Source organism: Ammospiza nelsoni, chromosome 6, assembly GCF_027579445.1.
Source record: "Ammospiza nelsoni isolate bAmmNel1 chromosome 6, bAmmNel1.pri, whole genome shotgun sequence".
Classification (NCBI taxonomy): Eukaryota; Metazoa; Chordata; class Aves; order Passeriformes; family Passerellidae; genus Ammospiza; species Ammospiza nelsoni.
In genome coordinates, this window is record NC_080638.1 from 48,753,123 (window position 1) to 48,779,686 (window position 26,564).

At 42.0% G+C, this 26,564-nt stretch overlaps 1 protein-coding gene across 1 annotated transcript in view; it reads left to right on the forward strand.

Annotated features, from left to right (window-relative positions):
* LOC132074867 (ras and Rab interactor 3-like) overlaps nucleotides 1-26,564 on the forward strand; it is a 153,062-nt gene that overhangs the window by 74,875 nt on the left and 51,623 nt on the right. The window contains exons 16-19 of the mRNA XM_059474905.1: nucleotides 976-1,088; nucleotides 1,700-1,765; nucleotides 3,314-3,461; nucleotides 13,500-13,527. Of these exons, the coding sequence (XP_059330888.1) occupies nucleotides 976-1,088; nucleotides 1,700-1,765; nucleotides 3,314-3,461; nucleotides 13,500-13,527 (355 nt within the window). The remainder of the gene's footprint in view (nucleotides 1-975; nucleotides 1,089-1,699; nucleotides 1,766-3,313; nucleotides 3,462-13,499; nucleotides 13,528-26,564) is intronic.

Below are 26,564 nucleotides of genomic sequence, written 5' to 3' on the forward strand. Positions count from 1 at the left end.
GACTGTTTCTTTAGATTGGTTCTTCTGCAAAGACTGTTTTCTCTGAAAATTAAGGTAAGCACTAGATTGACAAAAAGGAGCCCAATGCCTTTAAAGACAGTACAGGGAGTTTGCACTGCTTGAATTCGAGGATTGTTCACTGCCAGAATGCAGACAGGTATAGATGGACACTACCATAATGAGATCCAAAGCATTACCTTGCAGATCATGTATTTATGGTATGGTACTGTCTGTCTGCACTCTGTTTATTCTGAAACTATATTTGGGACATGTCCCATTTATGTCACAGTTCCTTTTCAGTTCCTTCCTTTCCAGTATTCACTTAGTGGAAGTGATTCAATACTTAGGCCAGGTCTAAGGGAAGTTAGCAGGGACAGAAAGAATTTTGCCTTCCTTCTATCCACTGACACTGGTGCTGAATGAGATGCCAGCCAGTGGTGAGCATTAGAAGTAGATTTTGAATAATACTTAGGTACTTTACCACCATTTACCTTTCTTTTCCTTTCCTGTAGTATTTTGCTGTTTTTGAAGTGAAATTATTACTGATTAAGCCCCATGGAAGTGTATAATATCTTTGACTATTATCTGGTTAGTTATTTCCAGGATCTCTCTTAATTCACATGATGCAAAGGTCACAAATCCACATAGTAAATCCAGTACATAATCTTCTCCCTGTGGCTGCAGACTACCTAGAACAAGACTTTGACATAGACCTCAGGTGCTGCATGGCTACCACCCACCCTCTAAAGGCTTTGCAAGACACAAGGAAGGTGTAGTTGGAGTTAGCAATTTTTGCACACTTTTTTTAGAAGTCAGGCCAATGTTATGGAAATTGTCTCCCTACCTCAGATACTCTGGCCAGTTCAAGGGGGATTGGATCAATGCAGATCATTCCCCTTTAGCTTGCTCCAGTGCACATAGGGTTAGCCATGTACTTTGATTTTATCAGAGTTGTTTCTTTTTTTTCCTCTGCAGGCCTTGGTGACATGGCAGTATCCAATACAGTAGGGAGCAATGTCTTTGACATTCTGGTGGGACTTGGTGTTCCATGGGGTTTGCAGACCATGGCGATCGATTATGGATCAACTGTATGTATACTTGGCAAATCTTTCATTTGCACTTTTATTCTATTTTGAAAAAATCCTAAAAAGAAAGCATGCAAATAGAACAAATTTGAAACCATCCTGTTGGTCATGTTATTAGTTGCTAAATAAGGTGTTATTTCTTTGCAAAGGAACCCAGTTAAGAAAGCAATTTGTCTTCAACAAGCTGCAATTAATTTCCAGTTTGTCAACTGGAGTACATGCACTGTGTAGCAGAAAACTGTTCCCATGGGTGGTTCATGGCTCCATCATTTTCTTGCTACACAACTTACAGTAAACCTGTCTCCATGTACCTCAGCATTTTTGTACCTAAGACCAAATAACAGCATGTCTCTCTCTTCTAAGGATTTTTTACATAAAATCCGTTATAAATGCTCGCTTCTTTTTTTAATGGAGATGGGATTACTTTGCATTTGGTTTGATTCCTTAATCTTCCCATTCTTCATTAGAATACATCTGTTATGGATTTGCATAGTTTAAAATATGTAAGGCACTGTTCAAAGCAGAAGGTGGACTTTAAATCAGTAAATTGATTTTTGGTCACCAAAGCACAGTTACATGGTCAGCATTTTAAAAGTATTTTCTGATTTCCACAGGTTAAAATTAACAGCAAAGGATTGGTTTATTCAGTTGCACTTTTGCTAGGATCAGTGGCACTAACTGTAAGTATTAGAGCATCTACAATTATTTCAATTTGAAAATACTTGTTAGGTATTTACTTGTTACGGAAGGATAAAATAGAAATACTTAGCATTGATTTCTTCTAGCACTACCATAAGTTGAAGAGCTACCATTGTCCTCAGTGAGGACTGCAATCTGGCATTTGGTGCAAGAGATGCTGGATATGTGTAGATCCCGTGGATTTCAGTGGCAGTGTTGAAATTTTTGAATCCAACAGTATGTCTGTGGTCCTATGTCCATACCCTGGCCTGTCTCTAGGCTGAGACAAGACCTGTTGTGCTTCATCACCTTTGCCCTTGTCTCTGATTTCCAAACCCAGTCAAAATCAAGTGCTGTAGCCTAAACCCTTAGTGAAGACTGGTCTGTGAGGACTGTGAGCCTCAGGACTTGGATGAGACATGCTAAATGTGACTCAGCATGAGAGACCCTTGTAACCCATGACTTCTTAAGGTGAAACAATAATTCTGTTTGAAAAGTCAATTTTACTGGTACTTAAGGTCTGTTCCTGCTTGACTCCCAGGGAACGCTCTGTAGGAGGAATCAAATTCAGGTATAAGGAAACAAAAAGGTATAAAAATATCCACTTCTACTAACATCTTTCACTGATTGCCTGTGGAGGCGTTGTAGAGGAGGTGGTCACCACTGGAGATTTCACACTGTTGCATGACTAAGTCTTACAAAGCTTCACATCACCTGTGCATGACTTCAGTGGTAGAATGGCCAAGGCTGTCCACTCTGCTACTAACTTCCTATGTATCTGATCTATGAGGTGTGAGAATGTGTTCTTTCATTTCTTATCCCCAACCTGCCACACTGCACAGTGCCTGTGAAACAGCACCGGTGTTCTGTGCACATTTGTATCTGGTGTTGCTGCATGCATATTGTTAATCAGCACATTGGGAAAAAATGGGAGGATTATGCAGAGGCATTACTGTGCTAGCCCTTCATGCTTCTCTGAAACGAGACTTTTCCTAGCAGAAGCCAGATCACCTGAGTTTGAGGCATCTATTACAGTCTCCTTTTTTCTGCTGAGTACCCTGATTTGCACAGACCCTCCCACAGCAAATTCAGAGGAAAGTTTTGAGCAAAATAATAATTCAGAGGCATTGAACACTGTGGAAAATAGATGCCTTCATGAGGATTTTGTTGCTTTGCTGCCTGTAACTTGTAAGCCCTTAGTTCTGGAGCTCAGCAAATAAGCAAGTAGAGCACCTCTTTTGAAGGTGTTGAGAATGGGCATTTGGTGCTGTTGCACTACTGGGACATAAAGGATTTGCAGGGGAACACTTGAGGGAGGGACATTAATTTAGTTTAGTTCATTGAATATTTTGTAAAACAGTCATAGGACAACTGAGACTCAGAGCCAAGTCAACAAGGTATGTTGCCCTTCTGATCTGTAAAATACTGAGAGTATATTTTTGTGTTCCTGCAAGACCTCTAATTCAAAAGACTCTCATTTTTAGCTTATAATGGTTGTTTCCAGAAGGCTCCTTCAGAACTTTATTAACTGACACTCTGTTTGCTTGCAGGTGTTTGGAATCCATTTTAATAAGTGGAAACTTGACAGGAAGTTAGGCATCTACGTGTTGCTTCTTTATGCTATTTTCCTGTGTTTATCGATAATGATAGAGTTCAATGTCTTCACCTTTGTCAACTTCCCTATGTGCCGAGAAGAACTTTAAACCACAGCAAGGAGAGACACTGAAATTCTTCTGATTACACATGCTGTAAATGACAGGAGGCATTTCACATTTCTACCTTCTTTCCATCAATAATTTGAGTGTCATTCCTGCTTAATCAGCTAACAAGCACTTTTACCTATATGGGAGGAGAGCATACCTTTCTTTTAACATGCTAGCTGAAGGCAACCAAAGCATTTTGCTCCTCTTTGGATATTGCTGCTCTGTCATAAAGCTACATGGATCTTAAACAGAACTCTAAAAGGACCTGTTCCTGGGCATTCTGTTGTGGTTTTCTTTCTCCTTCTGCAGACAATCAACCACCACCATCACGGTTAGCAAGAGGATGGGAGAAAAATCTTCATAGTTCTTTTGGTTTTGACATTTATTTTCCATGGAAGGATAAGAGGCAAGTTCAGATCCTTTCTTGGCTCAGTCAGAATATTTAAACTACAGGACCAGAAAGTCCAAGGCACATATCATGGCATGCACTGTTGAGGATCATTTCCCCCTTCAAGTGCTCTGCTTATAGAGAAACTGCACTGACAGTTTTTGATGGCAATGCTGAATATTTATCACTCTGTTCAATGAACAATGTGGCAGAGAAAGAAGAGGAAATGGTTGTATGTTGTATCACTTGTGATGATGCACACTAGAAGTCAGAGTAACTGCATACCGAAGAAGAGAATTTACATGCAGAAATTCATACTTGAAAAATATGTTTTATTGTTAATAAGGAATGCTGTATACATAGATATAAACTGACATTTGTGGAAATATTACACCACAAAAGAAACTTTGCATTGGCCATTGTAAGCCCATTGTGTAAATTTAGAAGAAGCTAAAGAAATAAAATATAACTGGGTGCTCAGTAACTATCAGTTATTGTTATCAGCTGGGAGTGGTAGCTGAACATAATCCAGACTTTCTGACAACAAAACCCACCCTGATTATGATTTGGTTTGATTCAGTTTGATTGGTGAGAGGAAGAAGCTTATTTCATCAGTCAAGAAGCTGGTGTATTCTTCACCATATTTCTTATTCCCAGAAGCTTAATGAAGATGAATGTCTGACACGGAGCAGTGCAGATAAGAGTCACCCTGACAAAAGCAAGTCTGTCAAGAGAATATGGTCCTTGATTTGATTGCATGCAAATTTTGAAGCATGATATACTTCTTTTTAACCCTGAGTAGAAGCCAAGTTTTGATATCCTTTCCACCAGCATAAATCTGATACAAGTAATTACTCTGGATATAATTGACAGCAAGATCTGGCCCAGAGTATTAAAATAGCGGGTAACATTCCACAATTTAGCAGTGATATAATTGCAGATCACTGAGACAGCATATTTTGAATTGCTACTAAACTTTAAAAATATTTTGAAGCTGTATGTGAATGATCACATAAAGTTTCTGAAGAAGCACAGTTACCTTTATACATAGATTTTTAAAATTTTTTAATTTTTATAAACCAACCAAACCTATCAACTAACAGTTGATGTGTTTTTAAATGTATTAATATTTTCCATTAAGACTAAATATAAAAAAAGTGTCAATGAGAATTACTATAAAATATTAGCAAATAAGCACTTACTCAGAAAGTTCCTTCTTTTGACATGTATGACAATTATGTTTAGCCAGCTGACATGCAGAATACTGTTTACACCAGGCAATGAGTTTACAACTAAAATGATTTCTTAAATTATTTTAGAATAAATTAAGGAGTGTATGCTGCTGGTGGTGTTTTTTTAAGAATTGGGTCCATTCAATGTGATTCTAAAGAGAAAAAGAGCAACACATTTGTTATTTGCTTTACATTTTGTTACAAATGTCAGTATTAGTATCCATTTAGGGTTTCTTACCTTAATTAAACGGTTGTGTCATTAAGCTAAGAACTAAAGATGGACACAATTACAGCATTACTAAAATGCTTTATTAAATAGTCAAGAATGGCAGTAAATACATTTTATCTCAAGTATGCCAATGACCCCATTTCCAGGCATTCACGACGTTTTTGCTGCAGTATAAAGCTGAGGAGATGGAATTCATGTTCATCTTGAAGTCTTCTGTTGCAGAAAAGCTGTGAAAATGCAGCATAGTGCTGCACCACTGTAGGAATAGCCCTCCCTAGTATTCCTCTCTCCCCTGCTGTCTCTCAGGAGGACAGTTCACTGCTGAAAATCTGGGGATGACTTAGATATGAGACTGAAAGGAGCAGAGAGAGAGGCTGAGTAAATGGGTTTTTTCCTATATTCTGTTTTTGTGGTCTTGGAGAGCTGTCTCCAAGCAAACATTTGCTCTCCTGTGCACAGTTCAGGCAGCTCAGTTGTCTTTGCGTAATAGAAGAGTAGCTCCAAAGCCTGATTTTGAATGCATGGTGATCAGCTGAGTTGACAGGGATAAGGGCATCAAAGTTTATAGTGCCAGATCTAGAAAATTGTATTGTACCCTCATATTTCTGAGCCAGGAAATTTTAGAAGAGTATAGGCACCATTTTTTTCTGTAGCAGCTGAATTTCTGTCCAAATATACATGAATTTTGTTTGCTAATTCCATAAGTCCTTCACACATCATTTAAAATTACTCTGCCTAATCTGAATATCACCTGCTCCAGAAAACCAGTGTTGTCTTTTAGCATAAACAGAATCCAGAACGACCCTTACAATGTGTGGCTAGTTCCTGTCATCTAGAGCTCTCCCTGAAACATAAACTCACTTCAGGACAATTAATATTGAATTCTAATGCTGCATTTCATGGAGTGTTCCCATCTGCATCTACTGCTATGAGACAAGTACCATGCTGTGCTTGTCATCATAAATAACATTAGTAGGATTCTCCTTTGACACCACCACATGACCAAGGATGTATTGTTTGCCAAAGAATTATGAGATGCTCTGTGAGGGCTTTGATGACACATGATCATATGAAGTACTTCAAGAAGCTCCTAAGTAGTCCATGTCCATATGCTAAAATAAATAGTTACACACTAAGCCATGCAGGTAAACTGAATGTTCCAAGAAAGATGTGATTGACAAATTGTTGTATTTCAGATAAACCCACATCAGAATGTATAAGTAATTCAGGAGGCTATTGCTGAGTAATAACAGACTAGTGCCTTTCACATGTACACAAAGAAAGGAAAATAAAAACATTAGCTTGTGTGGTCAGGAAGCCATTAAATATGTTGCCATTTTCTAGTCAAGCAAAGGAGTGATTTGTGCTTGGCTCTGTGCTGTTAGCACAGCTCTATATTGCAGCTGTTTGGATTGTATCTATAAAATTTTGCAGCCATTTTGTTTCACTAATCATTGCAAAAGTTATCTGGCTGAGTTTGGAATGTATGTCACCATGTTCTGTAAGTTAATGTTCAGCTCAAGAGTGAAAAGAAAGCTGGTGGATGTGAGAGAGAAAACTGTTAGTGTGATCTGAAATTTGCCAGCATACTAACACTGAAAAGTAACACAACTCAGAAAAAGATATCCCATATCCAGCAAAGCTTAACTTCAATAGGTTTGATTCCATTTAAAGCTAAGCATCTATCCAAGTGCCTTGCTGGATTGTGTCCTAAGATGACAGCAGAGTATGGTTTCTGGGTTTCTTACCATAGCCAGTTCTTTCCATTGGTTTTGTGGTCTAAAGATTTTATTTCTTTGTCAAATTAAAAGATTTGACCAGAATCTGTGGACTTCTGCTCTGCTGATACCACTTTAGATTTCCACTCTTGTAAATAAGAGAACTTGTTCCTTGTCTCAGACTTCTCAACTGTGCATCTTCCCTTGTGTATGAGCAGGAGCAAAACTGAGTTACAGCTGGCCAAGGAGGGCTTTCAGCAGCTCCTTTGAACTGCAGATCCCCTGGAGTAGCACAGTCCCACACAGACCCATGGAGTGCAATCCTCTCTCTAGCAAGGAACTGGGAATGTTTCCATTGTGTTCAGCAGTGTTTGATTCCATTTATTTACCATAACAATTGAACTGCATTATAAGGTATTGCTTGAGTAAAGATTTCAAGCTCAGGATCTGCATGTCTAAATCTAAGGAGCTCTAGGTATGGTTATCTTAATGTCTCTTTGATGCTCTAAGGGCTTCTCTCTGGGCTGAAGTCTAACCTAGAAGAGCACCTTAAGTCTTTCCAACAGGTACAGCATAGTCAACCATCTTTTTCCTGGCTCAGTCTTTGGTGTGCCAATTTTATTTTGTTTTTATATGCTTGCTGCAGCTGTAACAAGCAAAGTTAGCTTCTGGTTTTAGGTTATATTTGTAAGCTTTCTGTCAACATGTAAACAAATGGCAAAGGTCTTTACTAATCTAATACTTAGCAATTATAGAGAAGATTCTATTCTCTCTTTGATTTCCCTTGTGACTCTGCTTTAATTACACTTGTTTCTATTATGTGTTTGCTCTAGGTGCACAAATGCCTCATGAGTTTTGTTGTCTTCCTTTCTTGCATTTCTTTCAATTTTAATGCCATTTACTCGTGTCCCACTGTTAGTTGGTTTTGGTAGAGTTCTTTAAGCTGTAGAAATACTGTCTGATTATTCATGCCAAGGAAAGATCAGATGTATGTAATACAAAATAGACACTAAAATAACTCTGAAAGCCAGGTGAAACCAAAGAATCTTCCTAATTGAAGATTGGAGCATAATGTTCTGTCATTGCGAGCCTCAGATCTCTCTGTTATTTGTGTTTAAACATTCAGAAGAAAATCTCTGCAGCTCATACATTTGCTGTGCAATTTTCTTTCTATTTTCATGAGTCTGAATGCCACATTTTTCTTTTTGTTAGATGGTGACATTTATGTGATGGTTACACAGGTAAATGACAGTGTTTAGTTGCAGCAATTCTGTACCAAACCTGTTATTATTCCATTGAACCTTTTGGAAAAGTCTGTATGCAAGCGATCAATGTCCTGCTGAAGAAGGGAATGTCATTCAGCTGATGTGTGCATTCCACTTTCCGACCTACTGTGTACATGTTTAAAAGCCTCTTTTTCAATAACTTGAGCACTTTTCTCATATTTTCCCCCATGTGAGGTCCTGATGGTTTTTCCCCAGAGAAGTCCGTGAAGTCCTGTGCTGTCCAGTCCTCTCCTGACACGTGAGATGTGTGGCTGCTTCCCCACAGCCAGGATGTGCAGTGATTGTGGCAGTTTGTTCATCATGTGGCTCTGCTTGCTCCCATCCATTGCACTGTCTGAAATGAAATAACTATGGGAAATTAATGCCAGTTGCAATTTAATTCTCTTTTTCACTTGCACAAAGAATGTAGGCAATCATTGCTGTCCTGTCACTGAGATGATCTTGATAAACTTGAACGACAAATAAAAAGATTGGTTTATAGCACTAGGCATGGTAGCAAATTCTATAGGTATCAGAAAATGTGAAAACCAGACAGATATAATCTCTAGAAAGATCAATAAAAACTGAGATGCTTCCTTTCAGAGAGTTTTTGCAGAAAGATTATGGCCTTTATTCATATACCAGTTATGTATGCAAAGAAAACTTGTAAATCTCCTTCCCCAGCGACACCTGGGTTTCAAATGGCTGTTACTGCAGCAAAGTTATGACCAAATTCTTGCCTTCACATTCTTAGGAGTGGTGCCAGTGTTCCTTAGTGTCCTGGTAGTTGGCACAAATTAGTATCAGTGGAACTGAGCATAGAATTTGGCTCATGGTATCTCCTCCATTGCAAGAAATTCTTTGAAAGCGTTTATGGTCACTAAAATAACTTCTGAACCTTTTAAAAACCTGTGTTTCGTATTTGCAGTGCACCCTTCAGAGGTGCAATACCTCTTTAAATATTATGAAAACTTTCTAGAACTGCTTACTTTGAAAACAGAAAGGGATGGGTTTGTAAACTGTAAATAACAGAAATCTCTCATGTTACTTATTTTTTCAATGACTGTGACCTTATGCACTGTGAATGCTCTGTGATATGGGGTCCATTGTACAGATAAACATGTCATGAAATCCAAATGGATTTAATGTGATAATTTGTTACAAAATGTTGGCATGATATTTGATTATTTTTGTTGTGAGAATTTTAAAAAATAGTTAACTCAGCATTTATAAAGATTATAGCACTCAGTATTATAATGCACTATATAAAAATATGTACACTATCAATAAATTATATAAACAAGAGTGATTGCTGTTTTTTTTCTCAGATGACTAGTAGATGTGAAACATTCTCATATATATTGTTGAAAATCTAAAATTTCAGACATGTGCCTACAAATGTTAACTTTTTGGAGAAATCTGGACCCTGCTGAACTGAGTGACAGAAGGCCCCACATTCTGTGTGTTCTAGGGAGTATTGCCTGGATCAAGCCAATTTTTGGAGTGAGTTAAGTGTATTGGTTTGATTTGCAGCAATTCTGAAACACACAATTTGCTCTTTTGGGACCAGAAAACTGAGAGCTCAGTTTGCTGAGAACACAGTTTGCTGTACTGAGGCACTGATCCAGAAGCAATTCTGGCAACCTCAGAAAAAGCCCTGATCAAGAGCATTTTGGCTGCCGCATCCTGTGACATTTTGGTGTCCAGCAGGTTCACACTGAGTGCTGCATGCTGATGAGAGGCTGGAAATAAGGTGCAAAGGCCACACACAGTATTATTTTCCTTTCCCAGTTCCCTAGGCTCTGGAAATACTCCTTACCCTGGATTTCCCATTTCCAGCATGCCTGCAGTCCACCTCAGGGTGTGGGAGACTCCCAGTATATTGTGTGTAGTCTGTGCTGGGCTAAGGAAATCTTTAAATGCATTTCTTGGAAAAAGAGGAGCTGGGAGTTTATTTACCTCATCTCATGGCCTGGTGTGTTAACAGGTTCATTAGACAAGAGTCTTCTCATGAATACTCCTAGCCAGTTTACTCCCAGGAGATGCAAGTTAAAACAAAGCTTGAGCTTCTTTTTTAAGCACTGTGCGTGAGACTGGAATCCCTACTGCTGTATAAACCTGGCATTAGCCACTGTGGGGCTTTTTGTGCATCTGCAGAAAAAGCTTCTGGAAGTGGAGAAAAAGGATAATTCTGCATTTTCTGAATTTTGAGAAAGATTTCATTCTTTAGTGTATGCTAGGCTAAATTTTTCTAAGCTGGGAACAGAAGAAGATTCCTTCTTTTACACAGAATTAACTTTTAAAAATCAGAATCTGAATGGGAAAAGTGCCTGTTCATTTAATCCTTCCATCCTTGACACTGCGACCCATCATGATCTGTTATGTAATAGGCTCTATAAAAGGCACATAATCTCTGGATTAGTGACACAATAGGCATGACAGTTCCTGAGGGCTCCTATCACAGGCCATATTGTTGATGTAGCCTCTCCCTCCTGTATGGAAAGCAGAACTGTGCTGTAATCTGGCTATATTCTGAAAGCCTTTTATTGTAGCTCGAGTGCTCATTGTACTTAATGGCTTCCCCCATAAGCCATTTTTAAACCTTTCCAACCCAGCTGCATGAAATGACAAAAAAGGGCTGCAGGAGGCTTTAGATGGAAAGGGTGAATCAGTCCTAGAAGAGAAATAAATTCCTCCCATTTGGCTTGGATTTATCACAGAAAAATGTCAATTTGAAGTAACTGGATATGATTTTGTCATTTCGATCTTTGTAATTTTTTCCTTCTAAAGCCTGATTCTAGAACACGTTGTCACATACTAAACCTGTCAAATCCTCACCTCAAAAAGACACCTAGCTTGAACAAAATTTGTCTTCTTTTTCATATTTTAAATATTTTACAGAAGTGCTGAGCATTTTGCAGAAAATATGGGACTTTTAAAATTAAATTGGTCAATATCGTTAACAAAACAAATCTCAAAACTTCAAATTTCTGAAACTGCATTCTTTACATTGGAAATAGCATGAAAGTTTTCACTCAAATCACATGAAACTGAGATAGCACCAAAATACTGGAATTTTGTATTCTGTAGTTTTTGCCATTTTTTCCTGGACCTTTTTATTTGTTCTAGTAATTTTTTTCTTCTTCCTAAAAATATCATTGGAATTTTCTAACTCTGTTGTGTTCTGCATTTGCAAAATCTTAAGTCTTTGCCTAGGATGGCTGCCTGTTTGTGTGAGCAGTTTTCTCTGTGTGAACAGATCCATGCAGACAGCACAACCTTGCAATTTTTTTTGTCTCAGCAAACCTTTTTTTTCAGCAGAGCAAGGGCAAATGCTGAATGGGCCTGGCCTCTGCTGAATTGCAGGGGAGCGAAGTGTACTGGGGTAGGGTTGAATTTGTGTGATGCATGTAGGAGATTGTTCTCATGCCAGCACCTGAGGTGGATTTCAAAGGTGCCCTGCTGGTGAGTAAATCTAGAAGATTTTTTTCTTGGACCTCTGAGCCCAGAACCCACAGAGGATTCAGAGCTGAGATCTGACCAGTCTGCAGTAAGGGATGAGTGAATCTCAGCCAAACAGTTTGTTTAAGCGGACTAAATTTTTCATGAATGAGTTTTTTGTTGCCTGCAAATGACTCCAGGAGCTGGAGCAAGGAGTTCCTTAATATAGTAGAAAAGAGCATGACAAGATACAGTTGCTGAAAATTCAAAATTAGGTAAGGCAAAAAAATCAGGTGTGAATTTATATGATGGCAGCAAGTGAGCACTAACATGCCTTACTTAGAACGGTGGTGAATTTTCCATCATGCAGTCTTTCAGTAAGACTCTTTCTAAGATAATAGAGTTTCTAAGATAAATCCTTGTAAAAGCTGGAAGATAAATTTCCTAATGTGAACTGAAGTTATAGTCTGTATTTAATAAAAAAAAAGAGGGGAAATTTTTGAATTGTGTTCCATTGAAAGTGTGACTTGGTGACGGTAAAAGTCTCCCTGACACTCTCTAGCTTAGCCAGCAGAGTTGGCTCTGTGTTCTGCACTGAGGTCCAGTTTCCCTCTTGCCAATACACTGACAGCTCCCTGGCATTTGCATTTCTGCTCTGGACTGTGTATCACTGTCTATTTTCAGAAGGCTGAGAAATTCCTTCTAAAGATAAAGGGGCAAAAAATTACTTTCGTCTCCCACTCCATTCCATCCAATTGCTTTTCTCCACCTCTTCTTTCTACTTCTGCCTTATTTTTTCCATTGTGTATTCTCCTAACATCAAATACTTCTGGAGCCACAGGGCTGCCAAACAGGGGTGCCACCAGCCCTGTCTGGCAGCACATCTGGCAGCCCCAGCCTGCACATCTGGCGTGTGCTGGGTCAGGTTTCCCTCCCAGCAAAGCCTCGATTGCTGCAGTGGCTGCAGGTCAAACGTGCCCCGAGCGCCACTGAGCTTCCCAGCCTGGAGAGCTCTTCCTCTGCCAGCATCACACAACTTAGCCTTAGCTTTTGCTTTAACTGGGAATGCTCTTGCACAACTGCCCTCTGCCAGCGTTAGACATTTCGTTTGCTCAGGTCCTGTGTAAATAGAAAGGTTTCCAAGCTCCATCTGGTTCCAGTTACTCAAGCAGTAGAAATACACATGCTTCAGGAATTTGCAGACGGAGGCTTACTGCTTTGCTGCCTTACAAAATCCTTTACAAAGTTCACTGTGCTCCGTTGCCTCCTGGTATACCTGTAGTCTGTTAAATGATTTCCCCTGAAACCCTCCTAGGTTAGAGAAACAAATTAGTTGAAAGTCTCAGGCCCTTCTTTCTAATAAGGTTAACCTGCTTGCGCTACTAAATATGGCTTTATAACACACACACACACACTCACACACACACCCTTGACCACCAAAGACTGCCTCTTCCTGAAATCCCCCGTTCATATAAATACAGGAAGTAGAAATAAGAGAGGCTAAAATCGGATCTTCTTGGTAGTTTGCTTTCATTTCAGTGCTTGTTTAGTCCTCTGCCCTTTGATACTACTGAGCCTGAAGCTGGTTTTAAACATCTTCCCCCTCATGCCCTTGAACTACCATCTCAGTACAAAACCTGAGGATGTGGAAGTTCTGCTCAGCGATGGGAAGGAATTGCTTTTCTGACCGAGGAACTCTCAAGCCACTGTGATACAGAAAGTGACTTAAAAGTTTGCTGTAATGATGAAAACATCAGCAGGAGAGAAGGGAGCCAGGGATGACTCAGGGTAAGTCCTGAATCTTTAGTGACTGTTCATTTTTAATAACTGTTGCTTTCCCTTTCCTACTTAACAAAGAGTTCTCGGCTGCATGTGTGAGCTGACTGCTGAGTTACTAGTTACACAGTCACAATGGTGTGGCATGACTCTGTTCCTTTAACTGACATGTTCCTGCTGAAAACAAACTGCAATAGCTTTATTTAGCTTGAACCTTAGCTATTTAAGGAAGAAGGGTAAATCCAAATCTACAGTTTGGGGCAAAGGACAGAAAAGGGGACTTCTTTGTTTTTGGAAATGTGACAAAGCTTTTCTGGGAGGCTTGCTTTGCTTTTTCTCAAATGCAGAAGTGGATAAGGGCTTGTCCTTATGAGCTGCTGGTCCCTTCAGTGCCTGCACACTGAGGTGTACACAAACCCTGTCCCCACGCTCCCAGGAGACTTCACGTGCACTTTCTGTCAGGAAAGGACTACAGGCTTCCCTTGCCTCTGGCCAAAACACTGCACCTTGCAGGACCAAATCCCGGGAAAACAGTGGGAGAGAAAATGGGTTTTGATACAAAGGACAGTCAGCAAGCTACTGGAATTCCAGGATAAGGCTGGAATCCTCCCAAGGCTTGGTTGTATCATAAAGCCCATGCTGAAGCTGGGCATTTCTGTTTCCTGTTTTAAACAAGCAGGGGAGAATTACATAGCTGCTGAAACTGTCAGTCACACCCCCTGCCCCTTCCCCCTTGGAAAACCATAATAATACCAGATACTGAGACTTTTTCTTATCTGTCTAACACACTTAGCCTGTTTTCCATGAACAAAGGTTTCAGATATTTCTGTGATGAATGCAGTAGAAGCAGCTCTGTGGATGGGTGGACAGATATGGGATACTTGCAGTTCCAGTTACAGGGGGTGCTGCCCTACTTAGATCACCCTCAGTCAAAGGGGGGAATTGCTGCTGGCAGGGCACTGTGTGCTGGTTTTACTGTAGCCCTGCTCCCAAATACACACATGGAGGGGTGGGATGGAGGCAGGACCCTGCATTGCAGTTCTCACTGCTTTTGCCTTGTTCAGTTGTTTGCTTTAAGTGGAACAATGCCACTCCTGATTCAAGGTATAATTCCTCAGTTCCATGTAATGTTAAACACTCAGGGACAAAGATCACACAGCTGTCAGGAAAAAATGAAAGCATCCAATCCTTGTAGACTGGTGAGAGGAACTTACTATTTGTACTTTGCAGATATTCCCTGCATTTGTGACAGTTAAGATGTTAAGTATGATAGACTGGAAGATATATTTGTTTGTCTCTTTGTGAGATGTCTGAAAGGAGCCACATGCTTGCAAAGGTTTGTTTTCTGTCTAGAGTTGCAGGAAAAAGTAAACAAGCCACATACCCTATATCAGGACTGTAAATCAAGTGGTTGGAGGAATATTGAAGCATCAATGGGCATGCTGCATGCATTCTTCATAGGTTTTTGAGCATACAAACAATTTAACAGAATGACCTTTTATTTCATTAACTGATTGTCTTTATATCCAATCTATCTGCCACTCATAAAGAGGAACTTGGCTATTTTAAAATCTATTTTAACTCTTTCTGTTTACATGCTATGATATTGCTGAAGATCCTCAAAATTACATTTTAGCATGCATACATTATGGCTTCCAACACATTACAGAATTAGAAACATTTCTAAGTTGTGTTTAGCTGATTTCCTGTTATGGTTACACTGAATTAGGTGCAAATTACGCAAAGTATTTGGAGTTCATTGCTTTCAAAATAAATGGTAACCTAAGGCAAGGTGCTGATGGAGAACCTAAACCTGATTTTAAAATTCTCTACACCAAAATTGCATGTGAAACTCCTGAGATTGCCCCTCTGTTCAGCATAGTTTAACATTAGTTAAAAAGGAAATCTTAATCACATGCACAGGAATGATGGCAGTGCAAATTATCATGGAAGTACCCCAGCAACTTGGAAATATCCATGCATTCATTCCTAGTAAGGACTAGGCTCTATTCTGCATCTAGTGAATCCATAAACAAGTTTTGCTGATTTACATCTGTCAAATGTCAGAAAGACACTGGGGAGAAATCTGCCTCCAGATTTCTGAGAGAGGAATTAGAGTTAGTAGCCACTCAGAGGGGAATGAGGGAGAAGTGCAGTTAGGAGCTGGATAGAAATCAATCTAATCAAATTCTTCCACAATGCTATGGGAGAGAAGCAGGGGAATTTAACATTCAACCGTTAATTCTCACCTAGAATGAGGCTAACTCCTAGGAACATTATAAAGTGGTGAGATCACAAAACATCTGGAGAAATGTGAGCTGCTTGACCATGGTGACCATGGTTTCGTGTAAAGATAAATGCCTTCACTCCAACATCTGGCAAATGTATGGAGGATATGATGAGTAGAGCAGGCAGGAGCTGAGACAGAGATGTTATGTGCAAATATTGAATCCATCTTTGAGAAAATGGCTGTTTCAGGTAGCTGGGATGGGTTACAGTGGTTCTCGTTTCTGGGACAGCAGACTACCTAATGCAGTAATGATTGTGCATCTTTTGGTGACATGTCGTTTTTTGGCACAAAACCCACATCACAGTTGACAGGTTTCATGTGATGAATGTAGACATAAAGAGGTCAAACACTGGGGGAATCTGTAAACTGCAACAGTCTCACAGATTCACTGATTTTACCTTCAGAAGGGAAAGTTTTGATTGTCTAGTCTGATCTCCTGTGTAGAGCAGACCATAGAACCTATGAAGCATGCTATGAAAACCAAGACTGGGAGTTTTCACAGAATTATGGACTATTCTCTGATCCCACAAGGATCAGTGAGTCCAGCTCTTGAGTGAATAGCCCACACAGGGATCAAATCCATGGCCTTGGTGTTATTACTAGGTCACAAGAGCTTTGTTATGAAGGAATTCTTCTACCCAGGCTACACATACATCTCTGCAGTGCAGTAAATAAATCTTATACCAAATTTTACCAGGATCAGGTTTGAACTGAGAAAAAAATATTTAAAACTCAACTGCCGTCCTTTGTAAAGGACTAAATCTCAGATTATTTGAATCAGTGGAAAAAGTTCTGTTTGCCTCAGAAAATATTGTAAAGTACTCCTCATAGAAAAGAAGTACTCTCACCAGAACCTGTGAGATGTGGTGTTTAAAGGGGAAAGGGCATTTCAAGCAACTGGAAACAAATCAGTGTTATTAAACCCCTGCTGTCTGTCAAGTTCTCATAAGGGATACACTTCCCAGTTGAGGAGGATGGTGCTTCTCAGGAGGGAAATACCTGTGCTCAAGATGATTGCACCTAGACTGGGATATCACTGTAAAGATACAAAAAAGGAGGTGCTCTCCAAAGCCACCTGAATTTGGTAGAGAGGAGACAAAAGCCTCCCAAAATTTATTTAACTGAAAAGCATGTTCACAACCTCACTGACTTTGTTACGTGGTTTTCCCAGCACTTCCAGTTTGTCAGTCCTTGCCAAACTTAGTGGATGCTTGGAACACGTTGTGCAGTGGTGCTGGTGGTAGCAGAGAAGGCAACTGTCCCTTTGGTTCCCAGAGGACAGACCACAGTGGGAATATTGCCCCTGAGCAGGAACCTCTCAGCACTGCAGAGTCCTATACCAGTGCTCACAGGAATGGGGGCACAAATTTAAGCAACGTTCTCATCATCTACTTTCTACTACAGGTTCAGCTAAATATAGTTCTTCACTTCCTGTCCTAAATGGCTACGAGCTGCTTTGTACTGCTGGCTTTACAACCTAGAGGCAGCACAGGCTGAAAAACGTGCACCTGAGGTGCTCACATCTCCCTTGCTCTGTGTGCACAGGTGTTCCTGTAAAGCTCTGGGTCCTGGAGACCAGCTGGGAGGGCAGCTTGGCACAAATTTGGGCTGGCTTCATACCTGATCAAACCGCAGGGGGATAGAATGTAAGAAAATAAAGATAGTGTAGAAAGTAATTTTACCCCTAAGGAGTTGCAGCTGGGCCAATTATCAAAGATTAGGACAGGCCTGACTTTAACAGGCCACAGCTGTAAGCAATGAGAAGAAGATGCTATAAAAGAGTGGGGTGGGTGGGTAAGAAGGGAACTGGAGTCAGTTGGATTCCTTGTGGAGAAGATAGAGTCAGTGTTCTGAGGAGATGCCCAGCAGAAACACCAAGAAGGTGTGGAACCTTTGTGATAGGAGACAACAGTATGGAGCCCTGCAATAAGATGACAGCATCAAACCATATGTATGTAGTCCAGGTATTTTAGAGATTATCTATTTTACATCATACTTCTAAATGATAATAGACTTTATTTCTACTCATTAATCAGTAAATATAGATGGGTTCTCCGAGACCAGCAATATAGGATTATGAGACTCAGAAAAGTCTCAAAAATTACCTGAATAATAGATATTAAAGACAATACCTAAACCAAATCCATTAGGCAGAAAAAAAATCTGGAGAGTTTTAAATGCTTGTCTGGGTCAATTGATAAAGAGCACAGAAACCTTAGTGAAACTTGGACAAAATATTGTACATCACAGAACTTCAAACTTTATAATTTTGAAGGGAGGAGGTTTTTTGCATTTGAGAATAGAAATAAATATCTTTTTGAAAGGTAATTAGAATGAACAGGCAGCTGTTTGGAATAAGTGGTCAAATTCTAATGCAGACGGATCTGTGGGAGAGTGAAGATACGGTCATCAAAAGCCCTTGGTGCCCCAGAAGTCTGTCACACTTTTCCAACCATAGCAAAAGGCATTCCCCCTGTGTAGGGAAGGGTGTCTGTATGTTTGTGATTGTTTCAGTTGCCCTTTGTGAGGAGTTACAAATTAATGAGTTTAGGTATTTAATATGTCATTACAATATTTCTAATTAGATTTAGGATTAGAAGGAGCCAGTGAAAAGCATGTTTTGCACATGTTCTGTACAGGACCAAAGAGAGGCTGTGATGCCTCTTGCTATAATGTCATCAGCTCTGGGTGGTCCTAAAGTCACAAGGGATGGGATGTGCTGGGATGGACCTGGTCTTGGCAGTCCCAGTGTTCAGAGCAGCAGCTGAATCACAGATTATTTTGCTGACCTGGCATTTTTAATTCATTCTGAGGAATTAAAGCAGAAATAGTTACAAAGCTGAGATGTTTGATCATTATTTAAAAAAATTAGTTTTAAAGTATTCATACTACTAAAGAAGACTTTCAGATTTCTCTAGACCAAAACTGAGAAAACAAGAATGAAAGGAGACTGCAGAAGAGAGTTTAAGAAGGCCTTCAAGTACCAGTGGAAGCAGTTAAAGCAAAATCATGCTACAAGGGCAGTGAAGTTGCAATTCTTGGATCTCAAAGCAGGCATTGGTCTGCAATTCAGTCTATGTCCTACATCTCTTCCTAATCCCAATTTTGAGATTAGTTTTTTTCTGTGGTGCGGGGTCGGTGTTTCATGATGAGCAGTGAAGCAGAATCTGTCAAGTAAATCCTCATTTGGAGCTAGGTAGAAGCTAGTCAAAATCACGTGTGCCTGGCTGCCTGTATGAGAAAATGTCTTTTTAACAATCTAGGCACAGGTACATGAGAGGTTTAGTGAAGGTGCTTTCTTCTCCAGAATTTGCTGAATGGGAGGAGGCAGTGCCCACACAGTCCTGGTAGGCATGGCCTGGGTTCCTGACTGTGCCCTGAGCTGTGGAATTTGTTCAAAGCTGGGTCAGGTAGCCAGAAGTGCTGGCCATGGGCCACAGAGAACATTGTGTGGCACTTGTGGGGTGAAATCAGTGGGGCCACCCATGAACTCGAAGTGCCAAATGTGTGACTGAGTGCTGTCCTGGTGACACACCACTTGAACAGCTTGTCCAGAGAGCCAGCCCCAGTGGAGTCCTCTGGAATTCATTGTTGTGAGCTGGGACTCGTCTGCACTGCACATGGGGAGGTGTCAGGGCGCTGGCACAGCCTGGCTCTGGCACTGATCCAGCTGCACAAAGGGGAGAACACAGCTGAACAGGCATTCATGGGGAGCTAGCCACCAAAAAACCTGCACAGGGTCACAATCTGCACAATCTGTCTATTTCTATGCTTCCCAGCCAGAGAGGGCTGCCTGTGGTACACAGGGGAGAGGAGAGCTGTCCTTGGGCAGGGTTGCACCCCATCTGCTGCAGAGGGCAGAGCTGTTTCACAGGGCTGCCTGTGTGTGTGCTGCATTTCCTTGGCACTCTCCCTCCCTCCACCACTCTGTTTGGCAGCCCTGATGTGCTCATACAATGCAGGAGCACCAGGGCCATTCCCTCCTCCCCACCCTGGCGAGGGGAATTCCTGACCCACACGGATGCACAGGGCTTAGCTGGAGCCACACTCGGGTGTCAGCCTGGAGTAACCCCAGAGCTGGAGCTGGCTGAGCTCAGCATCCATCCCAGGCTGTCAGGGAGTGTATCTCAGAGAGGCAAGGAAGCTTTCAGCTGGTCTCCTTTAATTGTGGGGGAGGGAGGGGGAAATGTCTGTCAAAGTACATGGTAGCACAGGCCTGTGAAGCAGCTGTGGTCGAGGGAGCAGTGCTGCTTAACCTGTGCAAATATAACAGGGCCACAAGCATCACCCAGTATGGTAAATACTGTAGCCACAGGCCTTTCCCCTGTCCATTCTGTACCTGTCTAAACTGTCTAATGTGATTCTGCCTACCTCCAGAAATGAGATCCCTGTACCCAGCTGAAGGGGACCATGAGGGCAGTGCTTCCCTCAAGATCATCAGCTGCAAGAGTTTTGAAGTGCTTAGCTCCTCTTTGCCTGCACCCAAAATGGTATAAATCTTTTTGCAAGTGAGGATGATTACTTGAGCAGTAAAGGATTAGCAGATGTGAGCATTGCATAGCTGGTTGTGCTAGTCACATTTTCCTAAATAGATATTCTGTTAGATACACACAAGCCAGGGAGTGCTATGGAATGCAGCTCTTTCCAAATAGATTAATACACACATGCCTATGTGTGTGCCTTTCCCAGACTTTCTATTAGCTTTTTGCTAAACAGAGAATGTATTTGTGTCTGAGTAAAGGATTTTTGCCTTCTGAATTACTGGTGCCTTTAAGAGGGATAAAGTGTTTTTAGTAACTGTAATCACACTGTGTGATTAATATAAAGTCCTTGTCTTTATGAAAGGATCTCTGGGTGATTCAGGGATATTAAGCCTCCCAACAACCAGCTAAAGGCAGGTACTGTTACTATAGGAAGGGAAACTGAGGCACAAATTAATGGAGGTGATTTGATTGTAGTCACTTATGTCATAGCCCAATCCTTTGGATCTTTGTTGAGCAGTGAAACTTTGTTTTTCCTCAGACCATTCTTTAAGTTTGGGGTGATGCTAGGAGCAGAAAGCCTTCTCTCTTTGGTGGATGAGTTCCCTGCTGGATTATGGAGCTAAACCAGCTCTCCTCGGTGTTTACACAGCCTCTACAGCTGAAGCAAAATGCTTGTACTTTGGAGTTTTTTGGTGTGTGGGGAGAATGTGGAAAAGTCCTCTTCCTGCAGCACCCTCCATGTCCCTGGGTGAGGAGGAACACACAACCCCACCCTGAGAGCTGCTCTCTGAGGCAGGCCTGGAATCCTGGCTCTGAGAATGCTCCTGCAAGAGGTGTGGCTGCTGGGAATTCCTCTGGGTCTGTGTATCCCTGGTAGGGTTGGAACCCCTGTCTTACTGCTTGAAACTATCTCCTGACCATGTTAATTAATATGTTCTCTTTGTTTTTGCAAGGCTAATGAGTTGTTGGGGAATTTCAAGTGCTTTGTTGAAAGCAACTGAATACAGACAGCCTTCTGGATTCTGGCAAAACTCTGCCAAATACAGGGAATCCACACGGCTCACATACATCCCTCCCATGGTCCTCCAGAGAAAGCCAGTCTTTTGAAGGCTCTCTCTTGTACAAGCAGCTGTTGGGCAGAACAGAAAGCAGCTGCAGCCCCTTGTGAACTGGATTGAATTTTCTGCTGCTTGGAAAAATTCACCAAGGAAACAGAGAGAGACCAACAAATAGCGAAGTCTGGAGACAGCACTGCTGGCTACCTGCAGCATGGTTCTGCAAATTGCTAGCAGACTTCCAGGCAAAAAAAGGTTGTCACACATACTTGGCTAAATGACAGCCTGGGACCCAGCCCAGCCTTTCATCTTGCCTGCCAAGAATTTTTCTCTTCTCTTTCCTTTTTTGCCCCCTTAAGTTCTCTTCAAGGAATGTGTCACTCCTGACACCCTCCACAAAACAAGAAATCGAGGAAAGCTCAAAGCTTCTTCTGCTGAATCAACACACAGGAAAGAGCTTGGCTTTGGCCAACTTTCCTTTCTGTCCATAGGACTAAAATGTAATACAGAATGTTTTTGTGTAATTGTGTCCTGAACTCCCATTCTAATCCTTTTTGGGATTAGAAAGTAGTTAATTTTAGGCTGGATCTCACTGATAACCTTTCTAGCCAAAAGGGAAAACAACTGTTACCTTCCCAGCAGAGATGGGTCCTCAGTGCTGGAAGGCCAGCAGAGATTGCAGGAGGGGCACTGTGAACAGCAACTGAGACAGGGATGGATGAGGGCCTTGGTCCCTTGGCCTGGCACTCTGCTGTCTCCCTTTGCTATTAGGGCTTCCTGTCTAGATCTAGTCTGCATTTACCCTGCCTGACTTTAGGTGTTTATTTGTTGTGTCCATTTAGGAACCCATGCACCCATGGTGATCTCTGCCTTACTGGAGAAGCAGCACTTCCAGGGAGTAGTTCAGGGTGACTGTGCCAGTGGGCTGAACCAAAGTCTTACATTTGTTCATGGCTCACCAAGCTGAGCAGGGAGCCAGGCCAGAGAGCTGTGCCCAGCGCTCACCTTCTCTCCCCCTCTGGCCCCCTGAGTCAGAGTGCCCCGGTGCCACACAAGCCACAGCAGCCTGACTATAGGGGTGGCTGCAGCACAGATGTTTTGAGCAGGACATGACCAAGACAGCCATGTTGTGGGTTGTCTTAAACTGTCTTGTTGTTTGAACACAAAGCCTGTGGCTCATGACTTACCTACATTTTAGCCCTGGTGACACAGTGACCATAAACACAATTAAATAAACAAGCTTGAGGCCCCAGAAGTGGTTTGGTGGGGTCTGGGGGAGCTGGCAGTTTGTCTTGCTGCTTGGCAGGATCTGTAGTCACATGCTGAGCTGCCAGTCACTGCAGGGACAGTTTCTGACACTAACCAGCCCAGGCTTTAGTCTCAGGCTGTCCCACCAGCACAGGGACATGCCCACCCACAGGACAGGTTGCACGGCTTAGCAAACCAGAATCTCTCCCACCCTGGGTTGTTTCCAGGTGTTCTGGAGGGATTCACCACTAGAAGGTGGTGAGAGACCATGTCCTTTCCATATCTCTGAAATACCCAAACAAGCTCTTTTCTTCTTCCTCTCCTTCCCTCATGAAGGCAGATCTCTAACCTTGCCCCAGTGTAAATGCAGGCAGGGATCCCATCAGCTAATAAAGCAAGAAATAAACACATTTCCTTAATGCCTAATCAAAGTTAATGAGGCATATGAAATTGCTGGAGTAAGACTTAAGGAGGACAGACCAAGAGAAGGTTCACAGGTTTAGATATTTGTTTTTTTCACTAAGAGTGCCACATAGTGAAATCCATTCACCCTGGAAGGAAGTCTTACCCAAGACATGAATATTTGTGTGTAAGCAAGCCACTTTGTGTGGTGCCTTATAAGAGACCTCAGAAGTGCTGTGCCCTGCTCCTTCGCATACTGCAGAATGAAAGTCCAGTGGATTTATTTCCCTTGGCAAAACAACCATTTCTAGTTGCAAATGAAGACTGAGATAAGGGTTTGCAGATATTTCTTAGTGCAGAGGAAAGCTGCTCAGCATTATGCAAGTGTGTGTAGTTGGCCTCTCATGTCTGGTGTGCCTCAAGCCTACACTCAATCCCTCACAGGGTGAGCAAGGCCATAGCTTTTTATCTCTAGTCTGATGCTTCTCTAAATATTTTGTCCAGGTTTTTGGCTCTAAGACATCATGCAGATTTCAAATAATTTTTTTAAGTAGATATGTTTTGAAATAGAATGGCTTTATGAAAGCTAAACTGCAGCCTATTCTTAATGAAGTTTGAATTGGAAATTTGTCCCTCCCCTTTATTTTCCGTTTCCTTTTCCCCTCTTTGTTAGGTGATTTCAACATAGAAAAGCATTCCCTGGCTTTCCATTCCTATCTTCCTTCCTGTCCAGATGAGCTGGAAAGGGGCAAAACCTCTGTCCACCGCCTTGACCCTGCAGTACAAGCAGGGGTGCTCTGTGCTCCAGCACTTCAGGAGGTTTTGGAATGCAGAGAATCAACCTTTCTCTCCAGGCTGGGCTCAGCTGGGCCCCTCTTGGGCACTGACATGGCAGGGTGAGGGAGGTCTGGGGTTTCTTTATGGTCTTAAAGCCTAAGAAGTTGTTTCTCTTCTTCACAACATTTGCTTCTGGTTTCTACATTGCACAAGCCTTTCCAGAGAAGCTGGATTATCCAACAAACATGTTTGCAGATTTTTGTTTAGGAAAATGTCTGTTCTCTAGCCACTGTGACCCTGCCTAGGCTGGTGTTCCAGCAGCTCTCTTCTCTTTGCCCTGAAAGGGCCTTGCAGAAGTATAAATGATTCTTCATTCCTGCACACAAAGAAAAACCTTTAGTTTTGCTGATATGCTGACATTCCTAAGACAATAATTTGGGTTTGAAATAGGCAAAGGACAAATGCCCTGAAAATCTCTGATTGTAAATGTGGGGGAGAACAACTTATCATTAACTGACTGTTGTTAGGAAGGGAGCACAGCTAATAAAACCTGCAAAGTGGTTCTGAGTTGACAAAGTATCTAATTGACTGAGTAAAAAGAGAAATACAGTCGATCTTTGTGAGGCAATTTGTTGTCTTCAAAATATATATGTAAAATAAATACAAAATAAATTTGCAAAAATAAATATGCAAAGTTACATAAAGGCAGCAGTACAGTTTGTGAATACCAGCCAAGGCATACTGCAACAATAGGATGTAATGGCCCCAGTCCAGTGTGGGGCCACAGGCAGGATATCCCATTATTCCACTGGTGTTAATGATGCAGGAAATGGCCAGACTGAAAGGGGAAAAAAAGCAGGGGAATCTTTGAAAGTAGGGCTTTTCCTTCAGGAAATTTTTGCATGTTTGTTTTTTATGTTGTTTCTGTCCATGCTATGGCTGTGAGTGTGTGTGAGAAGGTTTGTTTGTTAGTAGAGCTGGCCTGGGAACTATCAGTTATGAGAATTAGCTTGTACTTTTTGGGGGTTTCATGCTTATGCAGTTTTTTATTGTATATATGACTTTGTGTATATTTAAATAGAGGGGCAGACCTAATGAATGTAGGAAACAGAGAAGCTGGGACTTAATAAACATTTCGTTACACCTCCCCACCCCTTGAGAGAACTCTTTGTGAAAGATTGTTGACAGGAGGGTCTGACAGGTATATTGCTGCTGCTTCTCTATAAGCACTTACAATTAATCTTGATTAATTTAGGATGAAGAAGTATTGGAGGGTTCATGGGAAGCACTGCAGGCACCCCTGCTTCTCTGTTCCTGGGTTACTGGGCCCTGCTGCTCCCACCCTTAGAGAGGCACCGCTGTTCCTGAGCAGCAGGTTTGTGCTCTGGGGAGGGTCATGGTTACACACCCCCACAGCACCAGCAGCTCTCACCCAGCAAGGCTCCTCCAGAGCTCACCTGACTGCTCCCCTTGCAGGGGGGCAAGGCTCTACAGAGTTCAAAAGCAGATAATCTGCGGTCACATCCTTTGCCTGCACTGTGGAAGTAATGAGGAAAATCCATGCGTTGGCTTTGAACCCAGTGATGGCAGGAGCCAGGGCACCAGGGCTGAGCAGAGCTTGGTGATTCTGCTCCCGAGGCTCAGCTCCTCCAAGCCAGCCCAGCTGTCCCTGCTGAGCCCTCCAGGCAGCACTGCATGGCCACACAGCTCCTCCAGTGCTGCTGACCCATCGGACCTTCAAGCCAAGCCACTGCATAAGACACCAGCCTGGTGTCATACGTGACCAGAAAACTCAGTGGCTACTGGTTACTTAATAAATTGACACATGATTTACAGTTCTTCCACCTGCACAAGTGGCCATGACACCTTTTTGCCCTTGCAGTGTAGTAGAACTTGTTCATTTTTGTGACTTCCTCTGTTGGTTTTCACTGGTGAGTGGTTTAAGGGTAGGTGAGCTGTCCCACACCTGATCCCTCTGTGCCTTTAATGGAGCTCCCCAGCAGGGTGGTGACTTGTTCCACTTTGGCAAACTTAGATGGACACACAGGGCTCAGATGCATGCAAACCTGCTAGCCTTCACAGAAATGGGCATTTGGGAATCCCTGGCAGGTACAGAAGAGCTCACTTCAATTGCAGAGTGAAAAATTCACTGCTGAAATTGACAGTGCCTGTAAAGGAAGGTGGAGTAGGTGGGAGACAGAGTTCTGCTGACCTGTGAGGTGTCAGGATGTTTAGGACACCCTTGGCTTGTCCTACCTTTTGGCAGCTGGAACAGCTGCTGCATTGGCTGTTAAGCTTGGTCCTTCCCAGGCTGAGCTAAGCTAGGTGTGCAGAGCATCAGCTGTAGACCAAAGAGTAGAAGGGTGGACAGTTAAGCAGAGGAGGAACAAGGGGACCATGAGCAGGAGGAAGTGCTCTGCCAACCACAGGCTTTCCACAGACCACAGGCTGCAAAGCACAACTTCCTGAGCTATAAGCTTGTCACCAGGGTGGACCAGTAACACCAGCATTCTGCAAGGCAGGGAGGACGCTGGACAGGCAAGCTTGCCTCATGGGACATTTCCAGCCTCTCACATCATTTCCATTATCCAATTTTTCTGTACATCCAAGACCTTACAATGTAGGAAGCTCCCATGGCTTGCTTTACATCCTACTTCTTCCCCCCCCCCCCCCCCCCCGTTCTACCTGTCAGACAACGAGAAAGTTGTTTATTTCTGACTAGAGGGTCACAATTACCTGGGTGTGATCCCTGAAGATCTCAAGAACTTCTCTTTCTACTTTTGGGTTTTTCAT